Source organism: Hydra vulgaris, chromosome 14 (genome assembly GCF_038396675.1).
Source record: "Hydra vulgaris chromosome 14, alternate assembly HydraT2T_AEP".
Lineage (NCBI taxonomy): Eukaryota > Metazoa > Cnidaria > Hydrozoa > Anthoathecata > Hydridae > Hydra > Hydra vulgaris.
In genome coordinates this window covers 12,714,578-12,740,463 of record NC_088933.1, presented here as the reverse complement: position 1 = coordinate 12,740,463, position 25,886 = coordinate 12,714,578, and the positions used below count along the sequence as shown (strand labels likewise).

At 27.7% G+C, this 25,886-nt stretch overlaps 1 protein-coding gene across 2 annotated transcripts in view; it reads left to right on the top strand.

Annotated features, from left to right (window-relative positions):
- Positions 1-13,283, top strand: part of LOC100213262 (uroporphyrinogen decarboxylase) — a 40,289-nt gene extending 27,006 nt beyond the window's left edge. The window contains exons 7-11 of one of the 2 annotated variants that reach the window (XM_065818467.1): positions 9,406-9,567; positions 9,640-9,771; positions 12,101-12,201; positions 12,328-12,391; positions 12,720-13,283. In XM_065818467.1, the coding sequence (XP_065674539.1) occupies positions 9,406-9,567; positions 9,640-9,771; positions 12,101-12,201; positions 12,328-12,391; positions 12,720-12,872 (612 nt within the window). In that variant the 3' untranslated portion in view covers positions 12,873-13,283. The remainder of the gene's footprint in view (positions 1-9,405; positions 9,568-9,639; positions 9,772-12,100; positions 12,202-12,327; positions 12,392-12,719) is intronic. The other variant, XM_065818468.1, reaches the window with a different exon arrangement.
- Positions 13,284-25,886: the final 12,603 nt, after the last annotated feature.

The window sequence follows — 25,886 nt, the reverse complement described above, 5'->3', positions numbered from 1 at the left end:
TAAATATCTAGCGTAATATTTATAAATATCTAGCGTAATATTTATAAATATCCAGGGTAATATTTATAAATACCTCATAAATAAATATTCAGCGTAAAAAGTTTATCAAACTAAAACATCACTTAAAGCTTCGATTTCGTGCAAGTTCAATCACATTCTATTAGTTAATGACTATTATATTTAAAATTCAAAAAGATCAAAACGTTGGAATATGATTTATTTTGTCAAATATAAGTTAATATAAAACTAAATATTTTCACTGGTATCTCAGGCTTGATTGGGAAGCAAGAGTGATCGCTCTTGATTACTGACCATGGAAATAATATTTAGTTTCAAAAAAGTGACCTGATTTTTTAGTCATTTTGAGAACATTCTAAAAAACAAAGAAAAATCGCAAAAAAAAATTAATAGGACCAATGAGAGACAATTACAAAAAAAATAAAATAAACTAGAAAAATAAAATATCTTTCAACTCGAAAAAACTTGTAGCAAGATAAATTACGTTTAGAACAAATATTTTTGAAACATCATTAAGAACATTGAGCACTCTATTTGTAGAACACACAGACATAAGTTATATATATATATATATAAATATATATATATATAAATATATATATATATATATAAATATATATATATATATAAATATATATATATATATATATAAATATATATATATATATAAATATATATACATATAAATATATATATAATATATATATATTTATATACATATATATATAAATGTATAAATATATATATAAATATATATATATATATATATATATATTTGTGTTCTGTCGTGACCTCAGGCGCAGTGCTTGTTCACCCTCAAGTTACTTTGTATGCATGCTTGTGTTTAGTAACTAGAAACTTCTTGTATGTTTATTTCATAATTAGTTTTATTAACTTTGATTATTATGAATAACTTCATTGAAAACGCAATTATTGTTGAAAGGCTTTTTGTTTACAAAATAAATCGTAAAAATTGCTTTAAAAGATTACATTAGAATAAAAAACAGATACACAAAGTTACATTTACATAAATGATGCATACTTTAAAAAAAAAAAAAAAGAATATACTAATAAAATCAATAATTCATAATAAACTTTTGAAATTTGACAATTTGAAAATTGAATTTTGACAATTAAAAAAATATATATTATAAAACATTTATTTTTGTAAACAAATAATAATAGTTTAAATGATTTACAGCTTTGCAGATGTGGCTCAGAGAATGAGCCATAGTATTGAAGTAATAGTTTGTTCGATATTTGTTTTGTTTGTAAATTTGGCGGGTTTTTAGTGTTTGCAAATATTCTTTTTACTCTTTCGCACCGAGATATTTTGAGAACATTCAAGTTTATGTATGTTTCCATGTATGTCCGTAAAACAAAAATTTTTGTTTTACCGACATACATAAACTTAAATGTTCTCAAAAAGACTAATAAAGCTGACCAGTTTTTTGCAACTAAATATTATTTCTGTGGTCAGTATTCAAGAGCAATTGCTCCTGCTTCCCGACCAATCCTGGTTTCTTCGAATCAGTTAAGCTTATATTAAAGTCTATTTATTAAAAAAGTTAAAGTTAAACGCAACTTAGAATTAAAAAAAAATTTCAATAAATAATACGTATAGCAAATATATTTGTTTATATTACTTTGAATTGCAACTTTTGGAAGTGTGCTCACAAACAATAAAAGAAAAATTGTTATGTCACTAGTTTCACAAACCCATTTCTCAAAATATTCTTCAGTATATAAGTTATTTATATATTATATTTGTATAAGTATATATATACTTACAATAATATGTATTATATCAGTATAAGTCTATTATATATTTATTAAGTATATAATCATGTATATAAAATATTATTCACTTTATAATATTTAAATGGCGCATTCAGTTTAAATAAGAAAGCATTGTAAATAAAAAAAATATTCCTAATTTCTTTTCTTTTTTTTCCTTCTATTATTCATTTTGAATCAAATTAAAAACGTTTTTGTTGTTTAAAATGTCTGCAATCAAGCATGTTAATTCCACTCCAAAAAGGAAACAAATTTATGTAGTCATCTTTTAATAAATAATGATATTTCATTGTTTTTATTTAATATCAAAGCTGCAGTAACATATTTTTTGCGGTAGATAGACAATTGCATTAATTAAAAAACCAAAGCTTTTTTGTCTGATTTTCCATCTTCAAATTGCCCACTTTTTTCCTTGCACTGGTACATTTTTGAGTGACCTCCCCATACTTGTGTATGCAATTTATGGATGGCCTCATGGCAACCAATTTCCAACTCTGAATATTGCTCTTGAAGACTTGATGCGGAGTGCGCATAATCAAGCTCATTGATAACATATTTTAGTGTTATGAGCGGGAAATATCGCGCTAGGCAATTTTATTCATCACATGCCTTGCTACTGTATATACATAATAAGTGTTGTTTATTGTACTGTAAAAAATTTCTTTGACGAGGGTTTTCTTTAGGTTTTCACACTAGCTATTCATTTATTTATTAGAACTTTACTAAAAATAAACAATCGCTTTTTGTAATTAAATGACAACATCTTTTATGAGAGTTAAATAAATTTAATATTATTACTAGCATCTTCAGCTTTAATTATAAATAACATTTGTAATTAAAGCTGAAGATGCTAGTATCAATAATCTAGCGAATATTTCTTAGATATTTCAATGTATTAGAATATTTCAATGCGGTAGCGGTGTAGTGGTAAAATGCTCGCTTTACCACTACACCGCTACCGTAGTGATAAGCGAGAGGTTCCAAGTTCAATCCTCACCACGTCCTTGGCAGTACCGCGCTCAACTTGTTTCTCCGCGCAGCGGCCTTGTTCATTAAGGTTTGTGTTTCGGAGTTATAGAGTTGAGAGAGGGTTATAACCACTATTAAGTAGCCTCTTCATCTGTAGTGACCTTCTCGGCCTTGAAGAGGTGAATAACAACAACAACAAAAAAAAAGATAAAATTAGTATTAAGAGAATTCGTATTTATTGATGTTCATATATTAAATATATATATATATATATATATATATACTTGTTAGATGGCTGAGATCTAAAACTAATAAACCAGGTCCAATTCTTGTTGAATTAGCTGAGGATATTCTTCGCAACACAATATTAGCATCAGCTAAAAAATTGAGAAGTAATGTCACACATAAAGATGCGCACAAGCAATTTTAAATGGAAAAATCATGTTATAAAATGTGTAGGCAAAGCCAACCAAATGTTAGGTTGGATTAGAAAATGCTTTGTTTGCTTAGATATTAGACTGCTGAGAATATTTTATGTTTCTTTTGTACGGCCACTGTTAGAGTTTGCATTACAAGTTTGGTCACCTATTCGAATGGGAGAAATTGAGTTATTAGAAAGAGTCCAACATCGTGCAACTCGATTAATACCATCACTTAAAAAAATCAACTATGAGTATCATCTAAAAGCTCTCGACTTGACTACTTTGACAAAAAGGAGGCAACGAGGAGATATGATTCAACTTTTTAAATTCTTTAACGGTTTTAACAATTTGGAAACAATCAAAAAAATTAGTATTCAACAAACTCAAACGAGAGGTCACACTTTAAATATGTCAAAGAAATCACTAAGCAAGCCTGTCGTGAAAACTTTTTATGTAATAGATCGGCTAATTTGTGGAATAAGCTGTGGCTAATTTGTGTAATTTGTGGCTAAGCGAGATGGTTAAAGCACAATCAGTTAACAGTTTTAAAGCAGGTCTTGATTGCTGGATGACCAGCAATCAAGCAAATTGGCTGTCATAGTATGTTAATACCACACTCACTGGCTCACACCAGTTACAGCAATTCTTAATACTAATACTATACTAATATATATATATATATATATATATATATATATATATATATATATATATATATATATATATATATATATATATATATATATATATATATATATATATATATATATATATATATATATTTATCAGGGTGTTAGCCTGCCTTTTAGGGTCTCATTATACCAGTATTCTCAAATGTGATATATAATACTAAAATAGTATTGAAAATCCCAATTTAAAGGTAACAAAAAATTCTATTCTCAGACTAAACTTTGTCAAATGATATATTAAAGTTTTATCATAGTTATAAAAATTATTGCAAATTTAATAATTGTTAATTACTAATAAACAAGTAATGAAAGTTTATAATGAATCTTAAGTTATTATTTGAGTAGAACTTTAATTAAAAATTGCTTTTTTTGGATTAATTTTGCAATTGCGCAACTTCCAAAATCTCTCTGGAGAAATACTATTAAATTTAGCCATATTATTTGGAAAAAAACATTGAAAACACACAAGAAATACATTGGGATTTCCCCGGAGACTTGCTTATTAACTTAATTTTCCACATTTACAATTAATTCCTTGTAATGCCTTCTTACAACAACAAGTAAGGGAGACCAGGGTGACTTCAAACATGGGGAGAGAATGGACACTATCTCACCCTGTTAACATTAGGAAATTATTGTCTACGGTCTTTATGTTGGTAGATAAATGCTCTTTGCTTTAAAATAGTTAGGTCACAGTTTCCTGATAAAAAATAGATTTTAGAATGAAAAAACAATTTTTTGGTCCTTTGATGTAAAATTTTCAATTCCAATTGAATCATTCAGATCCTAGTTATAAACTCTGTGCAGTTTTTGGGTATGTAAGTATTTGTAATCTATATTTTAGATTACAATTATTAAAGTTTTGTAAGTTTCTATTTGCACATTCATATTGTCTAGGTTTTTTGCTTAGTGGAAAAAAATTTTCTCCACTAAGCAAAAAACCTTGATGGTGCGTTCTTGCTTTGAGGTGACGAATTATTTTCATGTTCATCAATTTTCATGTTAAAGCATATACGCTCAGTTCAATTATATTATGATTGAACTGAGTGTTATATGCTCTAACATGAAAATTGTCAAAAAACCTAGACGATACGTTCTTGCTTTAAGTGCTTTTTAATATTCTTGCTTTAAGTGCTTTTTAATATGCAACACCATAATTCCATTGTTAATTAATTCCGCACAAAGGGTTTCTCGAGTGAATGTATATAAAAGCCATAGCGCTAAACTAAAAGTAGTAAACAAAAAGGAGGAACATTTTTACCAAGTTTTAAGTTTAATTATTATAATTATAAGAGAAAAGCCACAGAGTATATTCTCACCTGAAAAGGTGAGGGAAGCTGTAAAAGATGTCCAAACAAATAACTTAAGCATCAGAATGAGTGCAGCTGTGGTGTTAGCAAATTGAGACTCTTCGACCATATCAAAAAGGCTAAACATCAGAATATTGATATAATAAATGTTGATGTAGCAACTAATTTCAAAAAAAAAATTTTTCTGTTCATATAAGCTTTTCTATATATAAATGAATATTTAATTAAATACTCAGCAAAGTTCCATAGTCTAACATCGATAGCTACAAAATGTTTAGCCTTTAAATAAGTCAAGAGAAATTGTATAAAGTATCTATGAAAATGGAAGGAATGGAAGTCTCGTCATTCATGAAGTGTCATCCTAGCCTATTAATACAATCACCTGAAGCTACGAGTCTTGCTTGAATGAATATTTTTAATAGAGTAACAGTAGCAGATTTTCAAAAAAAACTTCATGATCTAATTACACTATAAAATTTCACACCATCCCAAATTTACAATACAGATGAAACTGGGATAACCACAGTGCAGCTTGTTTCTAAAGTCATAAATCTGAAAGCGCAGCACCAAGTCGATCAAGTAGCATCACAAGAAAGAGGAGAATTGTTAATATATACAGGAATCATAAGTGCGGCTGGTCATGCCTTACCAGCTGTTTGGACTATTCTTTGCCACTGCTTTGATAAAAAGAAAATTATGCAAGGTATTCCAGACTCTGCAGGACTTAGTTTGGTTAACCCTTCTGGCTGGATGACAGGTGAGATTTTTATTAAGGTGTCAGAATATTTTTCTCAGAATGTTCGTTGTTCTGTGCAAACGATGTCTTATTGATCATGGACAACCATAAGTCCCATTTACCTGTAGACAAACTAAATTACAGTAAAGAAAACAGAATTGTTCGAAGTCGTGCATGCAGAGCAGATGTTTGAATAGAATTTTTAAAATAGTTTTTAAACATTGAAAATCAAGAAATATAAAGTAAGGTAAAATGTTAAAAGGTACCTTAATCATTGTATTGTGACAAAAAAATTTATTAATTTTAAAATATGTGATATTAAATAAGCCCAATTAAAGTAAAAACTTGAAGTCTCCCTGGTCTCCCCTATTCTCCTGGTCTCCCCTATTATCTAAAAAAGTTAGGAAGAAATTAAGTTCAATCTTAAAAGATAATAAATTTGTTTGGTGTAACACCTGCAAATGTTATTTCATAAAAAGTTTTGCCTCTTGTGGCTGAAAATTTGAGTCTTACCATTACTTGTGCTTCATTAACATTATTGAAACTATCGGCAAAGAAACTATCGTTGAGCGGATTATGTTAACTACTTCGAATATTTTAGAAAATTTGATCAATGTGGATATTCTTTGGTGTCTTTTTTTTTTTTTTTTTTTTTTTTTTTCTTGTTTAGTAAATATCAACTTAATAAGATAAATTATTTTTTGGACTTTTTAAATAGATTTGTTTTAATTTATTGATAAAAAGATTGTTAAATCAAATATTAGGGTGTTAAAAAATTAAAAGTGTTTAAGGTGTTTAGAGTCTAGCTTGTTAGGCTTATAAAAATTTTTTTAAACAGTTATTTGGTTTTCATTTTCATTTGAAAACATTTTTCAATCCCGGGATCACATCCTGACTAACTTTTTTGAAAACTTACCTGAAAACCTGTGAAATATAAATTATATAAGTTTTATAACACAAATATTTCTTTTTTGTAAAAACAACAAATATTTTATTTAGACTTCTTTACTTCACTGCTTGCCTACTTTGTAATAAAAAAGACAATTTTTATTTCAGGCTAACCTTTTTATTTTTAAAATGTAAACATTTTAATTCACATTCAAAACATAAAAGTAAAATTAAATGTTTGAATGAACAAAAAAAACTTGAGCGCTTGTATGAAAAATAGAACTTTTTAAGGTTCTTCGTCGAATCAAAGAACCTTAAAATAATTTATAAACAAAAGAAATTTGTTTCAGTGAGCATACCTTTAAAAGTATAAATTGAAGGCTCCCAAATCATTTTTTTTCCTTACAAACAAAACCTGATGTTACAAAATATGATTCTTTAACCAAGAAATCAAAACTTGATTTATGCTTGAAGTTGACTGAAAAGTATGAGAAACAATTTCTAGATTTTTACTTTTTCGTCACCCTTAAATGTTTGGTTCTGTAAAATGTACACATTGTTTGCCGTTCATAATGATACAAATACTTTTATTGAAAAGCCTGGACTGTTTGCAGATTTTTATTATATTTAAAATTATCTATTTAAAGTTCAACTGGTCATTCTGGTTTTCAGTTTTGCATAAAAATACAAAAGAAAATCAAGCAAACATACAAAACTTACAAGAGTTTAGTAAAAGAAACACAGATGTTTAGTGATGGAAAGAAAAATGTTCAGAATAAGAACAATATCATGATGTAACATCTATTAAACATTTTGCTATTTTGCTTCTTTTGAACATGGTGGTAAAAGTAAAAGAACATTTGACTGCTACCAATAAGTTATGGAGACAAGCTTATCAGCTAAAAACTTGTTTAAAGTTGTTGAAGATTTTTTCAAATCAATAAATGTTCCATTGCACAACGTTCATTGTGCATGCATGGATACTGCCAATGTTAATTCAGTAACATTTAGTTCTGCAACTAAATAGGTTTGGCTGTTAAGCTCAAAAATCTTGTATGCGACTTAGAATGTGTAAAGAAAGCAAATGGGTTTCTTCTTGATTTTTGGAAATTTTCAAAATATTGAACAGTAGTGATGAATTTGCTGCAGAAAAACACATATATATATATGGCAATATTGACCACATTGTGTCACCAAAAAGCCCGCTTTATTTTTTTTTTTGCAATTATAACAATTTTTTACTTGCTATAAGGATGTACTTGCTATAATGAGAAGAAAAAGTAGAAGCTTTTGGCTTACTTATGCATGCCTCAAGTTAAAAGAGACTTTCATTTGTAATTTTATTAGAAGTTTTAGCTCCTATTGTATTTGTAATTTGTATTTTTTTATGTAATTTGTAATTTGTATTTTATTATGTAATTTGTAATTTATTATTCCATTTCTAATTTTATTAGAAGTTTTAGCTCCTATTGCTTCTATCGTACAGTCTCTGCAATTATCCTAAGAAAATGTTTGTTTAAGCAACCCTCTAATATAAACAAATATAAATAACTCAGTAAGAAAAAAACTTTATATTAGAAAACTGCAAAAATGTGAGATCTGCTGCCAGTGACATTTGTGTATTGCAAGACAAAGATAAAGATCTGGAGAAAACAAAAGTTAAATTTGATGGTTTTAAGTTTCTAATATTTACATTGGGAAAGGAATTGAAATGCTTTGATCTTAAAGTACTCAATGCTTCCACAGAACAACAGCGACAAGAGTTGAAGAAAAAAGCAACAGACATATTGTGCTCAGCACAGTATGACTGTCATTTATTCTTCATCTCTTATACCTTATGGATCTGGGTCCTAACAAAAAAACCGATACCGTCATTTTTTTAAAATAACAATAAAATAAAAAAAAGACATTAAAAAAGCTATTTACAAACTAAAACATAGATGTTAAAATTTTAGGTATATTTTTAAAGCTAATATTAATTATACTTATAAAACATCCTGATAATAATGATAGTAATTAATATATGTGGTAGTGGTGTAGTGGTCTCACTGCACTAGTGGTGCAGTGGTAGAGCTCTTTCTTCGTATGCAAGTGGCAAAGAGTTCAAACCTCACCAATTTGTGTGTTTTCATAATTAAAGTATAATCATAAACTTCAAAAATATAAAAATGTTAAATTATCATTTGTGGAGATTTAAACGTTAAAGAATTTGGCAATATATCAGTCACTACTAGATTTTTTTTTTTGCACTTTTTAAATGTCTTTAAAATTGTGTGACTAGTGGACTTATCTGATTTACTTTTTTTACGTTATCTATTACAAAATTTTAATGTTATTGTATCATATGACATTAACATCAAAATTAAACAAAAACCATTCTCGATTGTAATTTGCCCCTTTAGAGTTAAAGAAATATTGATAGGTGAATTAGATTGATGAAGTTTTAGATAAATATTATTTTCACACTTAAAAAAAATATTTTGTTAATAGACAAAGTGATAGATTAATATTATTTTCACATTAAAAGAAATATTTTGTTATAAAGTTATATAGATTTTTTGTATTTTATGAAATAGTGGACCCTAATGGCTTACATGATTGAAGGAGGAGGTTCCAAAACATATTCTAAAGTTAAGAAATGTCTGTATGTTGATCCAGAATCTTGTAAAAATTTGCTCAGCATTTTAACTAGAGTATGCATTGATTTTCTGGTTGAGCAAGTCAAATCAGGAGCACAGGTAAGTTTTTTACCCATTACATGTCTTATTTCATCAAAAAAAGGTTGTTACATTATGTGGTTCATTTTTTAGCTATTGCAAGTGTTTGACTCCCATGCTGGTGAACTTTCTGCTGACATGTTTAACATTTTTTGTCTACCATATTTAAAAGATATTGCAACTTCTGTTAAGAAGCGTTTGGGGCCGAACCAATCTGTTCCAATGGTATATACTTAGTAATAATATTTTATGATTGTATAATACTTTAAGTTTAAATCATTAAATAAAGACATTAAGATATTTTTTTATTAGATATTTTCTGAACAAGTTATTTTACAAAAAAAAATTGTGAGCAAGCGGTATCTGCATTCCTGTGTAGAACCCAAAGTGTTTCATGTACATTAGCACAGTGATTAAAAATAAATGTTATTTTTAAAATCCAAGAACAGCAATCATATTCCTCTATAAAATTTCTTAATTCTGGAGCATCAACGATTTGCTCTAGCAAAAGTTCCAGTGTTTAACTATAGGATCAGTGAAGAAATTTCGCCTCTGTTTGCAATGCTTTACCAGTTAACACTTTATTCGCATAGCATGACTACAAGTACCACACCAGCAGCTCCATCACAAAGATAGGAGGGAAGCAACTTTGGTGGATAATACCAGTTAATAACATCAATCTGACATATTTTAAAATGTTGTACCATATCATTTCTGATCCTTCTCTTAGTCAGCATGGTAAGTCCTAGTGCTTTGAGTCTTTCTTTGTATGGCAGTTTATTGAAAAAATTACTATTGTAGTTTTTTGTTGAATGTTTTCTAAAATTTGTATGTCTCATACTTGATATGGTGACCATGATTGAATTGCAAATTCTAAATGTGGTCCGATATATGTTGTATAATTTCATCCGCCAATTTCTTGACCATTAGACAGCATTACCATTTCTTGACCATTAGATAGCATTACCATTTACACAGCTTGACTATTAGACCATTTGACATTAAAACATCAGACATTATTGATATCAGCTTGTTAAAAATTCACATCTGATTACCCCATTGGTTTTGCTGATTACCTCAATGATTTTACTATCATTAGCATATAATTTTATATTATGTGTCAAATAATCTGGTAAGTCATTAATATACAACACAAAAAGAAGGACTGATCCCTGTGGGACACTACTAACTGCATCTTTCCAATCTGATGTGTTTGGTCCTAATTTGACCTATTGTTGCATTTTATTTAGCCATGCTTTAATCCATGCAAGAATCTGACCACAAACATCATATGCATAAAGTTTGTGTAGTAGTCTTCTGTGAGGCACTGTATCAAAGGCTTTTAAAAAGTCTGCAAAAATGATGTCAATAGGATATCCTTGGTGTAAAGTCTCTGTGACGATATCAATAGTTTCTAACTAGTTAGTCATGCATGATTTTTTAAACACAAATCCATGATGTGTATTCAAGATGAAATTTTGGTGACTAGCTTCACAGTGATGCATGATGCAACCTTCCGGATAATTGCTTACATTACTTTTCCAGGAATTTATGTTAAGGAGACTGCTCTGTAGATTAAAGCCAAAAGTTTAGATTATTTTTTAAGAATTGATGAACGATTATAGATTATACTCAAAGATAAAGCCATACTTGAAGAACTTTTTGAGAGGACTCCTGGGTGGGGGCAGTCGAATCAAGTGGACTTATTTGGATCAATTATTTATAGTCTTTTAGTTTTTGATATGTTCATGATTGAAAAAGTGATCAGGAATTTCATTGCATTGTATTTAAGTTCAATTTTTAAAATAAGGAAGCCCATTTGAAGGTTCCACAACAAAGTATAAAAGAAATTACTTATAGCACTCCAGATTAATTCGCCTTCAGTATTAATTAAATTGATTATGATTATGTGTAGTACACATATATAACATATATAACATTCATTAAACTTAAATATAGATAAAATACATATAATAGTATACACTTATATAAAAAACTAATAAAAAATTGTTAGACTAAAAGAAAACACTCTAGTTTTAATAAAATTATTCATAATCAATTTAATCAATACTGAAGGCGAATTAATTTGCAGTGTTTTAAGTAATTTCTTTCATTCTGTTTTTGTTGTGAAGTCATCACAACAAAAATAAAGATGGGCTTCCTTATTTTAAAAATCGAACTTAAATACAATGCAATTAAATTCCTGACCAATTATACACATTGTGTATACTACTATATGTATTTTATCAATATTCAAGTTTAACGAAATATTCAAGTTTAAAAAAAACAAGTTCAAAGATTGTTTTGACAATTTCAAAGACATTTAAAAAGTGCAACAAAAAAAAAATCTAGGTTTAAAATTTTATATCAAAAATTTGGTATTTAAAAGTTTAAGATTACACATCTTGCACTCATAATGCACAGCTCTATTTTTATAAAATTTGGTCAGTTGAATCAAATGTGTTTTATACTTAATTTAGTTTGTTTTTTCATTTTTTTTATTTTTTCAGTTTTTCTTATGACATTCAACTCGGAAAATGATTTTTTTTTTCAGATAGTATTTGCCAAGGGATCACATTATGCATTAAAAGATTTGGGTGAATCAGATTATGATGTCATTGCTCTGGACTGGACTATGAATATTGAGGATGCGCGGTATTTTTTTATTTTATTCTAATACTTTCATTTTAAGCATTTGTTCTTTTTAGGAATAAATAGTTCTTTTATATTTAAGTTTACTTTAAAACCCTGATATTTTTAATGTGATTTTTGTTTGTTTAGGCGGTTATGTCCTCATAAAACTTTAATGGGAAATCTTGATCCTTGTGCATTATATTCTTCTAAAGTATGTTTTTGCTATTTTATTGATTTATTTTATAAATATTGCATTGTGTTGTCAACAACATATGTTGTTGACAAAACGACATGTTCTGTCAATAACATGATATGTTAATAAATCTTCATACAACTCTTTCTTGACTTTTATTTATATAAAGTTTAATTTTAAATTTAAAATAAAAAGTTCATTTGAAGTTTACATAAATTAAAGGAATAGAAATGAATTTTATATAAAATTCATTTCTATTCCTCTTACATTGGTAACACTTCGTTATGTTTTTAAATTATTATTTTTCGCTTTTCTATAAATAACAGTCATCTTTTAAATTATGTAGGAAGATATTGACACCCGTGTTAAAAAGATGATTCAAATGTTCGGAACATCAAAGTACATCGCTAATTTGGGTCACGGAATTTATCCTGATGTTGATCCAGATCATATGGAAGCATTTGTTAATGCCGTTCATCGTCATTCACAAAGTTTATAAATTTGTTATTTATGAAAAGAACATGTTTCTATTCTTTTTATTTTGTTAAATTAAATGCTAGAGCTTTTTTATTATTTAATTTTTGTTGGAAATATTTATATTATAAAAATATTTATAAGTTATGTATTTTCTGCAAAAATTCGTAAAATTAGCTATATATATTTGAAATTCAAAAATCGAAAATCAAAATTTTATCTTAAACAGTTTCTTACTTTAAAAAGAAATTTCTTCAATTTATAAAAACGTAAGTAATGAACTAATTTTTTTTGTTGCTAGTATTAAGTTCCTTAATCATTCGATTCCATCACAACGTTTCAAACTTTTAAACAGGTCTTTACATTTTCATAGTCTCGCTTTTCTTTTTTCTTTATTTTTTAGAACTTTTTTCAGAATATATTTTTTGTATTGAAAGATTTATACTTTTTTCATGACCAAAAAAAGTTTTATGCCCTTCATGTTTTTAATAAGCCCTTTTTAAATCTTCAGTTTACAAATAGGCACCGACGAATAATATTTTCATTAAACGAATATCGAATAGTTATTCGTTTAATTTTGATGCCGAAGTTTAACAAATATTTATCAAATAACAAACGTTAACGGGTAGTTCTATTCGTATAATGAATAGTACTATTCGCTTAACGAATATTACTATTCGTTAAACAAATAGTTTAACGAATAGCGCTATTTGTTTAATTGTTTAACGATTAGTACTTATCAAGAATAGTACTATTCGTTTTATGATTATATACAAGTTTAACGAATAGCACTATATGTTTATCAAATTATTATTTGTTTAACAAATAGTAATAACATTTTTTCTTTGAAATAGAAATTTTTTTTTTTTGTTATTAGTTAGAAGCTGGCACAAACAAATTTGGCCAACGTATGTAAAACCATCGCAAACTTCGGCTCTTTTTTTCCAATGCATATCCAACATCGATCTATTGTCATGTTTTTAACAATATTATAGTTAAAAGGTTTAACACCGACATAACTAAAAACAACTTGCACAGATACATTAGGCCAACGTAGGTAAAACCATCGCAAAACTTGATTTTTTTTTTACAATCTAAACCCAACGTTGATCCAATGTAAATAAACGTTGATTCAATGTAAATTGCCGTTTTTCCCTGGTATAACGACTGTTTTCGTTTTAATATTAATTCAAAAACTAAATTATGAATTTTTTTTTTAGCTTATAAATAAAATTGGACAGAAGCTTATCTTATCAAACAATTTTGCCCTTATTATATAATATCAACTTTATAAGAGTTTTGGGGCTAGTACAAATTAAAAAAGCTTTTTAGTTGTTAATGACAAGGGCGCAACTTTTGCAAACTTTGTCTATGCAGATGTTACAAAACTGTATTCATAAACAGATATTTATTGCAAGTGGCCGGGCTGTTCCGAGGCTGGCTGGGTCTTGGGGCTAAATTTAATTATTGAGGTCTTTTCTTAGGAAAATATCATTTCTTTAAAAAACTTTCCCGGAACATCAACTTTGCTAAAAAAAAATGATACTTCAATCTTATGTGGAGCTCCTAACATATTTGGAGCCTGGGAGGAAACCATTCTGTTTCTCTCCTTTCACGGAGCGGCCATGGCAAAGAGTCTTCTCTGATACATGGTGACCACATTTTATTTTCATAAAAAAAGAGGATATTTTAGGATTTTAAAGAAGATTCTGCATCAAATTTAGAGAAGTTTATTCGCAAAAATTCAATATTTTGAGGAAAAATAGAGGATTTTTTTAATATGTTTAATGCTTAGAATATTAATTATATAAAGTTTTTTACGTAAAATATAGAGAGTTAAGTATTAAATTTTAAAATTTTTTTAAGAAACACTAAGACTTGAAAAACAAGAAAGGATATTTATTCTTCATCTTCAGAATCAATACTTTTATAAAATGTGTCAGCAGGCTCTTGATTGTTAGGTAAAGAATCGTAAAACTGAGTATTGGATGTAAAAAATTCTAATACTTGTAGGCTTTGTACTTCACCATAGAGATGCAAAGTTTTGAATTGTATAGAGTCAGGATGTCACTTTTTATAACAATCTTTCTGTTATTTTTTAAAGTTGTTTTTAACATTATTCCATTCCATGAACCACGATGAAATATAATCCCACTCGAGTCTCTTCTAAAACAAATTTCATGAAGTAGACGAGTCAAAATCGGACATTTGTTCTAATAAAATGGTATTATAAAACCAACTATACTTTTTATCATATTTTGCATTAATTCTTCAACATGAAATAGAAATGGTATCTTAGGAGCATTTTTGAATGTTTTAATCTAATATGATGGAACATGCAAGTGTTTTGTAATTAATTAACCCTATATCTTCATCATATTTCATTTAAGAATGTCCACGTTCTGAAAATGTGATTTTATTGAAGTCAAAACTTTTTTTTCATGATTAAGAAAATCCATAAAACGAATTAATGCAAATTTTTTTTTTGGCCACCACATGAATCATAAAATAACTCTACAGATCAAGTATCTTTGTCTAATGTTTCATTAAAAAAATAATACAACATTGAAGTTACCTTATCAGCTCTTTTTCTATCAATAGTTTTATCATAACAATACAAAAAATCTTCATCACTTGAAAGCTCATGAACATTAAATAAAAAAAATGTTAGTTTTCTTTTGTAGTAAAAGTCATTGGTGGATTGATTTGGTAGATTAAGGTTTATTTAGAAATCAAAAACAATTGACTGAAGTTTTTGCTCCCTTTGCGCTCTAAGCCATGCATTTCATTTTCTAGCATAAAATGTTTCTACATCTTTGTGGTGTTGTACTTTTTGTAATTCTATATCATTTATTTATTCTTTAAGTTTTTTCATTCTGAAGTAAATGATAGTTCAATTTTTATAGTTTCGAACTTAATTTTAAACTCATCACATTTAGAACAAGTATCAGTCCTTGGGTATCCAAAAGATATGTTAAAATAAATGCTAAATATGTTTCAATAAGATTCTTACTTCAATTTATCATTTCCATACTTGGTTTTAAACAGGTTCAACTAAATATCTAAGTAATATTTAACTCTTCATGTAGACAGAGTGGCCTAGTTTTTTTTATAAGAAAAGGTGGGCTCTCAACTTGAAAATGAAGAAATGTGATCACATACTTTATTTTTTAGTTCAGGAATAAAGTTATTATAATAATGTTTACCTCATTGATCGTGAGGTGAGTGATCTATATAATGAAAAAAAACTGTTATTTTTATATGATTAATTTTATTAAAAACTTGCATTTGAAATATAGGTTTAATTAATGTATTTAATAATTAAATATAGCCTGTGGTTAAAAGACTATATATTATATATTGTGGTTAAAGACTATATGATTAATTTTATTGAAAACTTGCATTTGAAGTATCGATTTTATTGATCAATGTATTCATTAATTAAATATAGCCTGTGGTTAAAAGACACCATTTTATTGTCTCAAATTTTGGCGGACGTGTATAGGCTATTCACACGAGAGTCGATTTGTCGGAACATTTCGTGGAACATGGAACATGAGCAAATATTCTCGTGTGAACGCAAAATGAACAAAATTCACGGAACATTTAAGGAACTTTTGTACCGTCCTGCCAATCCGGAGCAAACAAATGCTCCGGAACATTTATTTGTTTTTGTATAAAAAACAAAACGCCTATTTTTTACTAATTTTATTGTATATCCTGAAAAAGTGTGTACATATATGCTACTATATAATAAAATGTGTTTTTTTAATTTTGCTTGATTTTTTATAAAATGGTTTACTGCAAAATGCGTGTTTATTATAAAAGTAACTCAAACGAGCCTTTTTATCTAAATATTGATTCAAACATCTTCTATGATCTATTTGAAATTATGTAGGTATGTGTTTAAAAATTTTCAATTATTTTAACATTACATTATTATATATGATTAAAGAGTGCATAAACTTAATATTACAAAAGTAAAAACTTCATAGATATTGGATCATGCTACAAAATGTTATGTGCATTTAGGTAGGGGAGCATTGGGTAATAACAAAAGTTGACAACAAAGAGTCCTTAAGGATAGTTTGACTAATTTCAAAATATTTTGTTTGGTCAACCACATTTTAGTAGTAATAGTTTTAAATAATACTAATTGCGTTTAAAAGTTAGGGGCACGTGAATTGACGTAACATTTTAAATGATAACAAAAAAAAAGCCGATGATTACATACCTACTTTGTGAGTAAAAATGGGGTGTCTACAATACCAATTTCTTGAAATAAAATTTATTAGGTATTTAAAAAAAACAAATAAAAATTGAGAAAAATAAGTTAAAAAAAAATTGCCATAACTTTGATAAAATGCGATGTCAGAAACTAACAAAGCTTTTAAAAGAAGAAACTTCAAAGAAAACTCAGAAAATTAAATTAAAAAAAACAAACTGCAATAATATTTAACCATTCGATTATTTAAAAAACATCTGTACTGATAACAAATTCTTTAAAATAAGATTACAACAAGTCCTTACTAGACGAACACCAAAAAATGTTTGAAAAACGTGGCGCGGAATCCAATTGAAGAAATCGCTACAGTAAAACACACATACGCACATACCTAAATTATAAAGGTTTTTAAAAAGATTTAATATTCCTACTAAATTGCAACTTTTTATGAAGCATTTTACATAATAACTTTTCAATAAGTTATGAGGTAATAGAAATTTAAAATACATTTGAAGGGCTTATTGTGAAACAATGACAAGCTACAAAAACAAATATTTGAGAAAAATGACTTTCAAGTTTTATTTAAATCTATAAAATTAGAGCTTACCTATTATTCTCTCAAATTTATATATCATAAAAGTACTAATGGATGTTATATATTGGACAAAAAAAAAAAACATTCTAATAACAATGTTAGTATTGTTTTAGTTTAATATTATTTTTACTCTAACTGCTATTAATATTGTTATTATTATTATTCTTATTATTACAAGTAAATGATATTCATCATTATATATTTTTATGGTTTTTATATATATTATTATGATAAGAAAAGCTTATATTTAATACAGTACTATGTTTTTTTTTTCTTTTAACTTATATTGACTTATGTTTCCAAAAAAGCTTGTTAACTAAATATGTAGACCTAGCATCTGAAATTTAAGAGCTTAATTTTGCGTTTGATTTATTATAAATGAAATGTGGATGCAACTTAAACTAGGCTGTTGCTAACAACATAGTTTAAGTTGCACCCGCCTATCATTTATAAAACATCAAACTCAAATAGGATTTGCCACTAAACTATTATTATTGTTATTTTAATTATTATCACACAGAATAAAACGTTTTTTAGAATTTCTATAAAATTATATTATTCGTATAAAAGTTGTACAGAATTTATCAAATTCTGTTCAATTTTTATTGATAAAATTTGTTCTTATACTCAAATAAAAATATATATGCTTATTTTAAAATTATAAAAGCACATATATTATGAATATTTTGTTTGGTCAACCACATTTTAGTAGTAATAGTTTTAAATAATACTAATTGCGTTTAAAAGTTAGGGGCACGTGAATTGACGTAACATTTTAAATGATAACAAAAAAAAAGCCGATGATTACATACCTACTTTGTGAGTAAAAATGGGGTGTCTACAATACCAATTTCTTGAAATAAAATTTATTAGGTATTTAAAAAAAACAAATAAAAATTGAGAAAAATAAGTTAAAAAAAAATTGCCATAACTTTGATAAAATGCGATGTCAGAAACTAACAAAGCTTTTAAAAGAAGAAACTTCAAAGAAAACTCAGAAAATTAAATTAAAAAAAACAAACTGCAATAATATTTAACCATTCGATTATTTAAAAAACATCTGTACTGATAACAAATTCTTTAAAATAAGATTACAACAAGTCCTTACTAGACGAACACCAAAAAATGTTTGAAAAACGTGGCGCGGAATCCAATTGAAGAAATCGCTACAGTAAAACACACATACGCACATACCTAAATTATAAAGGTTTTTAAAAAGATTTAATATTCCTACTAAATTGCAACTTTTTATGAAGCATTTTACATAATAACTTAATTATTATCACACAGAATAAAACGATTTTTAGAATTTCTATAAAATTATATTATTCGTATAAAAGTTGTATAGAATTTATCAAATTCTGTTCAATTTTTATTGATAAAATTTGTTCTTATACTCAAATAAAAATATATATGCTTATTTTAAAATTATAAAAGCACATATATTATGAATATGAACAACAAAAATTAAAGTCTATTGAACTTTTGCTGAAAAAAGATTAAATTATATACGGTGTCTATATCAAGATTGTTTTATATTGTGGATTTTTATAAAAAAACATCGCAACGTAAATATACTAAAACTGGGGTAAATTTTACCTTAAGTATAAAAGTATAAGTAGAAACGCATCCACTAATTCAGATAGGTCTAATTTAGTAACTTCTCACAATATCAGTTCTTTTGATCAACTTAAAACGTAATTAGTAACAACTCCTTTAATGATGATCATGTTTCCAAATCAAGTCATACTGAATTGCCTACTAATTTAATCATTCCGATTTGGAACCAACTACCCAGACTGATCTAGTAGAGAAAAATATTTTCATGTTGTAAAATTTTGTCTTTTTTTACTTATATGTTTAATATAAATAAAAATAAACACACAAAAAATGTTTAAGTATACTGTCATTCACTTTAGAAAGTAATTTAGAAACAACTAGTTCCTGGTCAAAAAATATCCATGTATACAAATATCCAATTGCAAATGTAGCAAATCGCTCTGTACAAATAGATTTTTAAATAATCTTTTGTTAACATTTTTTTTCTTTTATACTGACTTACTCCAATCAAGGCTGTAAGGAACCATTATCAAGATAGGAGTTGCTAGAAAAAAGGTTAGACTTATAGAGCAAGGAAACGGTTGACAGAAGACTTACAAAATTGAAGGTTGTATGAGTCAGGAAAGCATAAAGATGGGAGAGAGTTTCAAAGGTTTGAAGTGCAGGGAAAAAAACTAGACGAATAAAATTTTTTTAGAGCATGCAGGAACAGATATAGTAAAAGAATGAGACTTTGCTGAATGACGAGTCAAGCGAGAATGAGTTTAGTTGATGAAACTAGAGATGGTAGCTCCTTTGAGCAGGCACCATGATAGTATTTATAGAAAATAAAAAGAGATGCAACTTTAAGACGATGGTTAAGAGGCTCAAGCTTAGCAGATAGAGCGAGTCCACCTACGTTTACAATGTGTTTTTGGAACTTGTCAAGAAGAAAAAGAGCATCATAAGAAGAACCAGCCCAAATATGACAACAGTGTTCCATACAGGGACGAGTAAGAGACTTTTTAAAGTAGAGAATGGAATCAGGAGAAAGAGAATGGCAAGCACAATAAAGAGAAGCAACTTTAACAGATGCTATTTTAGTAATCGATTGTATATATGGTTTCCATGAAAGGTCAGTAGTAAACGATAATCCAAGAAGAGTAAAGAAGAGGACTCAGTGAGAGGGAAACATTAGTGGGACACAAAGTTATCTTATCACCCTCAGTTTATCTGGCAAGAAAAATGATGTTCACTCAAACTAGTTAACCCAAAGTTTGTAAAGACATCGTTGATGGTGTTGTTGGTAACTAATTATGCCATTTAAACTTCTTTATTTAACTTTGCCTTTTTAGCTTGTCCTTATCGGATACTTGAAGTGTAGTCAAAAGATGTACAAACAGCAATCAAAATAATATTAAAATTGCGTTGAAAGCTAAATAGATTTAAACTATAAAAAATGTTAAAAGAGTGTGCATTAGGGTTATGACTTTTTTCAACCCAGTGCTCCTGTACTGTTGTTTGATGAACTTTTACCTAAAAAGCACAAAATTAACTATTTGCATATCTTTTGAAAAAGTTCACCTCGCCATTGAAAAATCGATTTTACAAAAGTACTATTATATATTCCTGGTAACACAAGACGTGTTTATAACGACTAAAACACGTATTAAAACGCTTTAATACATATTTTATACGTTTAAAATACGTCTTTTTCCCACTGGGTTACAGTAGTACTTATCTCAAATTGGATTTTTCAATGGCGGGATGAACGTTTTTCAAAAGAAATGCAAATAATAGTTCATTTCGTGCTTTTTAGGTAAAAGTTCATCAAACTACAGTACAGGAGCATAGGGTTGAAAAAAAGTCATTCCCCTAATGTGCATAGTGTACTTTTGTCTTGTTTGATTAATTTATATTTAGAGTTATTTGTTATAAAAGTTGTTTATAAATTAAATATGCAGTTTTTTTTTTACCAAATGTAAATAATACTTATACAATTTTCTTCAGGTGCAATATCTAGTCTGTGCAGAGTTGAAAAAAAGTTGTCCTGTTGTTTAAAAAAAAGCCCGACTCAACTGGTTTTTTTTTTGTCTGTTTTTTTTTTAATTTAATTTTTGTAATCAGTTTAATGTTTGCATATTTTGGACTTTTGGATTATTATATTTCTAACCACAGTATTAACCATAAAATATTTTTACCTAATCACAAAAGTTCTTTTTTTAACTGATTTGACTTTAACAAAAAATTAATGGCCAACATTATGCAGTAGATTTTGGGGGTACATAGGCCTATTCATAAAAGCCAAGATCTATAACGAAAGGGATAATAAAACTCCAAAAAACTCTCTCTTTTTTCTAAGCATTACGGGCATTTAATTTTACCTCTCGAATAGAACTATTAAAAAAAAAAAAAAGTTATATGCAAAACTGAATAATTTTTATTTAAGTAAAACGTTATTATGTTTTATAGACTATTGCTACATCTTAACGATTTTAATTTTTTGTTCCGTCAATCTGATTTAACGTGTTAACGCTACAAGAAACATTATGTGGAACATTTGCTCTGGAATAATGCTCCGTCAAACGTCGCTTATGTGAACTTGGTATTAGGGTTAAGCTCAGGGTTTGGCTTAGGGTTTGGTTAGGGTATGGCTTTCAATAAAATAAACTTAAGTTTTGGATTCAGGGTGAGAGTGTAGTTTTAAATCAATGTTATTCGTAAAACGTGACTCGTTTTTTACGCACTTACTAAAGGGGGTGCCTGAAATACACGTCCACCTAAACCTTTCCTTCTTTATGCCAAAGATTGAAATAAACGCAGAAAAGCAAATATGAACAAATGAACTTTTACTTTTAAAATGATTTGTAATAAAATATTTGTAACTACTTGTATAACCTTTTAAATCAATATTTCGTAGTCTTCTTCTTCAAACATTATGCATTAGATCTGGATCGCTATCTTTTCCTGATTCCCATGATGCACACGCATTGCATATTTTTGAAAAAACCTGAAAGTCAATTTATGTCCCTGATTCACTAGCAATAACAGTTAGTAGGTTTATTATCATCAATTTAAATATTTATTATTTATATATTCCAATAGTTCTAAGTAAGTGGAAGAAATTTTTATCTCGGCTTTGAGTTAACAAGTTTAATTTAGATTTTATTCAAATTTAATTCTTTATAACTTCTAATTATAAGTTTCTAATTATAAAATTTCTATTTTTAAGTTTCTAATTGTAATTCTTAACTTTTTTCATAATTCCCTTCTCACCGCTTATTAGTTTTCAAGGAATGTAAAATAGTTGTAAAATATATTATTTTTAAGAAAAAAAATGTCTTTTTCCTTTCAAAGTGGTCGTTTTTAATAAACTGATTTCATAAAGACCATAATAACATAAATCTCTCTATCATAACATTTTAACAACATAGATCGGGGCAACGAGCCTTCCCACTCTTTTTCCAAATTGTTAAAACAAACTTTGAAATATAATATAAAATATAAAAATATTAATAGTTTGTTTGCCGAACACCCCTTCAAAATAAAAACCAGGGCCGCAATCCCTGAACAAATTTCCACACCGCATTACATACGTTATAAGATAAATCTAATAGGGGACACTGGGGCTAGTTGGCTCGGTTTTTACTCTATGAGCTCTGTAGCCCTAATTGTACATTTTTTAGAAAATAATAAAGTGTAGTCTTAAAGAGTATGAATTTGGGTAACTTATGAAATTTGCATTCATTTAAAAAAAAAAATTTCGCTAACTTACCTTACCACAGGGTAAGTTGGTGCAAACTTTAAAAATGATTATGAATGTACTATTAAGTGCAAAATTAATAGAAATTTTTTTACTATTAATTTTGGCAACAATTTTATCGCAAAATTTAATATTACTTTTAGATGATACCGAATATTAGTCCGTATAACAGCCAAAACAGTAGCCCGGTTTTCATCTGTGAAAAACAAAACCTAAAAATTTTATTTTTTTTATTTTTTTGTAAGAATAAATTTTTTCAATATTGTTAAAAATTAAAAAAAAAAAATTAATTTTATAAAAATATTTTTTTTTTCCATAGTAAATGCTACGAGCCAACTTACCCCGTGAAAATTTTGTCAACTTACCCCGAAAGCCTTTTTTTGATTAAACAGACTATAGATCCTAAAAAACGGCAACTTTGAAAAAAAGTCTGACTGGATATAGTAAACCAATTGTAATTGGAACTTTTACAATAATTTTTTTTTCATACGACTTACTATTTTCTTTTTAAAGTAAAAAGGAAGCGATGTTCCGAAAGTTACGTTTTTGTCCAAAAAGCGCATAAATCTTCATATCTCCCACGTGCATGCGCGAATCCTGACAATACTATAGTGAATGATGAAATGGTCAATTAGGAACGTTCTGTGTAATTTTTTTCACTTTCTGAATAAAGGCTCAGAAGATAAATGCAGTTCGTCAACTTACCCCTGTTGCCACCTAGCCCCGGTCTTCCCTACTTAAAGAAGACCCTAAATCTATAGCTTAAAACCTTTTGGTAAATGAATTCTAATTTTACAAAATTATTCGGATAAAATCAATTTTGCAGAAAAAAGTTGTGAAGAATCACACAACCATATATCGACATCTATTTTATAACCAGCCTCACGTATATTAATTTTCTATATAATAGGGAATAGTTCGCAAGTCAAAACAAATTTTTGATATTTTTATTAGAAGAATTAGAGATCAGATCAAACGTAATATAAAATCTTATAAAACCAATGCTAAAACATATTATCAGACGCATAAAGGTTCATAGTTGTTGTGACACACATAAAAAAAAGTGTTCCGTTCCGCTCAGCTACAAGACACGACCGTGTCTAAGCGTTACAGTTGCTTAAGTATAAAAAAATAAATTTTAGAGAAAAAAATTAATTTTAATATGTTGATTTATTTAAGCAAAACTAAAAAATGTACTTGGTTGTTTGTATCCTGGCTTCAATAGCATTTCAATTTTCGTTTGGAGACGTCATTAATTATCGTTTTGAATACAAAAACAACGAAAAAGGTAAAATATTGAACTTTTTTTGAAATGTCTATTAAATAATGTTAAGTATAGTAACTGTGTAATTTGTATTTTAGGTATAGAATGGACGTTATTGGGAAAAAATGTTTGTTTAGAACCGAAAGATGATAAACCTGGATTATTTACAATAAATAAACAAGGTTTGTTTGTGGCAATTAATTTTGTTTATGCAAGTGGAAACGCAATAAGTAATCCATCATTTCAAGGAAGTCACTTTCGACTCACTGATGACGTCCTTTTTAATGTATGGGTTTGCGATGACAAAAAAGAAATAATTTTTCTGTCTCCAATAGAACCACTTACTTACGAGTACCAAGGTAAACATTATAAATACCGCGGCTTTAAAGCTAGCGAGGACAAAGTTATTTTTACCGATTATAGCTTTCCCGTTTATATTAAAGAAGGAAAAAATATTACAATTTGGTTTGGAGAGGATCTTACTAACATTGGTGATGTAGATAACTCCGGAACACTTTGTTTAGACGTAATGGCTTTTTTATACACTAGTTATTATACACTAGTTATTTTTATGTTATGTTAATGTTGTTTTTGTCAACCCATATTTGAAGCTTATTATATATTATTCTTAATATTTGTTTGTTATTTTTGAATTTTCAGAAAACTTTTATTAAAAACAAATGTTGATTTAATTTCATAACTTTAAAGTATTGAAAGGCTATTTTATAACTTTGAAGTCAAGCTAGAGTTACATTAAAAAAAAGAAAGTTAATTAAATCTTTCCATAAATTATTTAATTACTTAGTATATTATTTAATTTACCTTGTAAAGTTCACTATTAACCTAACTTAAAATAACAAACAATTATATATACGCATATATAACACTTGTTCCATGAAATTTGAGACTAACTTGAATTAGCGATATTTAATTAGTAAGCTTGATAAAATAATTAGTATTTAGTATCAAATGAAAGCTCTATCTTTCCTCTTTCAATTAGCATATAAATTCTCTGATTATTTTTTGTTCAGATAACAATTTAAAATGCCAAATCAACAAGCCCTAAAAGTCGTGTGTATAATATTTATAAAAAAAAACAACATGAAGATGGAAAACACAATGTTTGGAACCATTTCAAGATGGAGGGCTACTCAAAAGCTACAATTTATAGATATATGAACAGTTACGATTAAAATAAATCATTGGGTCGCAAAGCTGGAAGTGGTGGAAGACCTACTCTTAATACACAAAACAACCGCATCAAATTAAGGAAAATGCTTAACAATCGAAGAGGTGTGTCACTTTCAAAGGCTTCTAGAAGACTTGGTTGTAGCAAAAGCACCATCAGACGAATCTTAAAATGCTTTAAAAAGCCTATTCTTTGTTATAAAAGAAAATTGCCCAATTTAGCAACATCTCACCATGCTATTCCGGTAGCAAAATGGTTAAAAACCCAAACATACCATTTCTTAAAAAAAAAGACAATCCAGCAAACTTACGTGAAGCTCGTACTATAGAGGATTTTTGGGCAATGCTTAAGCGGGATGTGTACAAGAATGGATGGTCTACAAATAATATATTAAACCTTGAGCGTCGGATTCGTTATTGTGCCAGTAGACTTGACCTAAATGCTGTACAAAAGATGGTACAAGG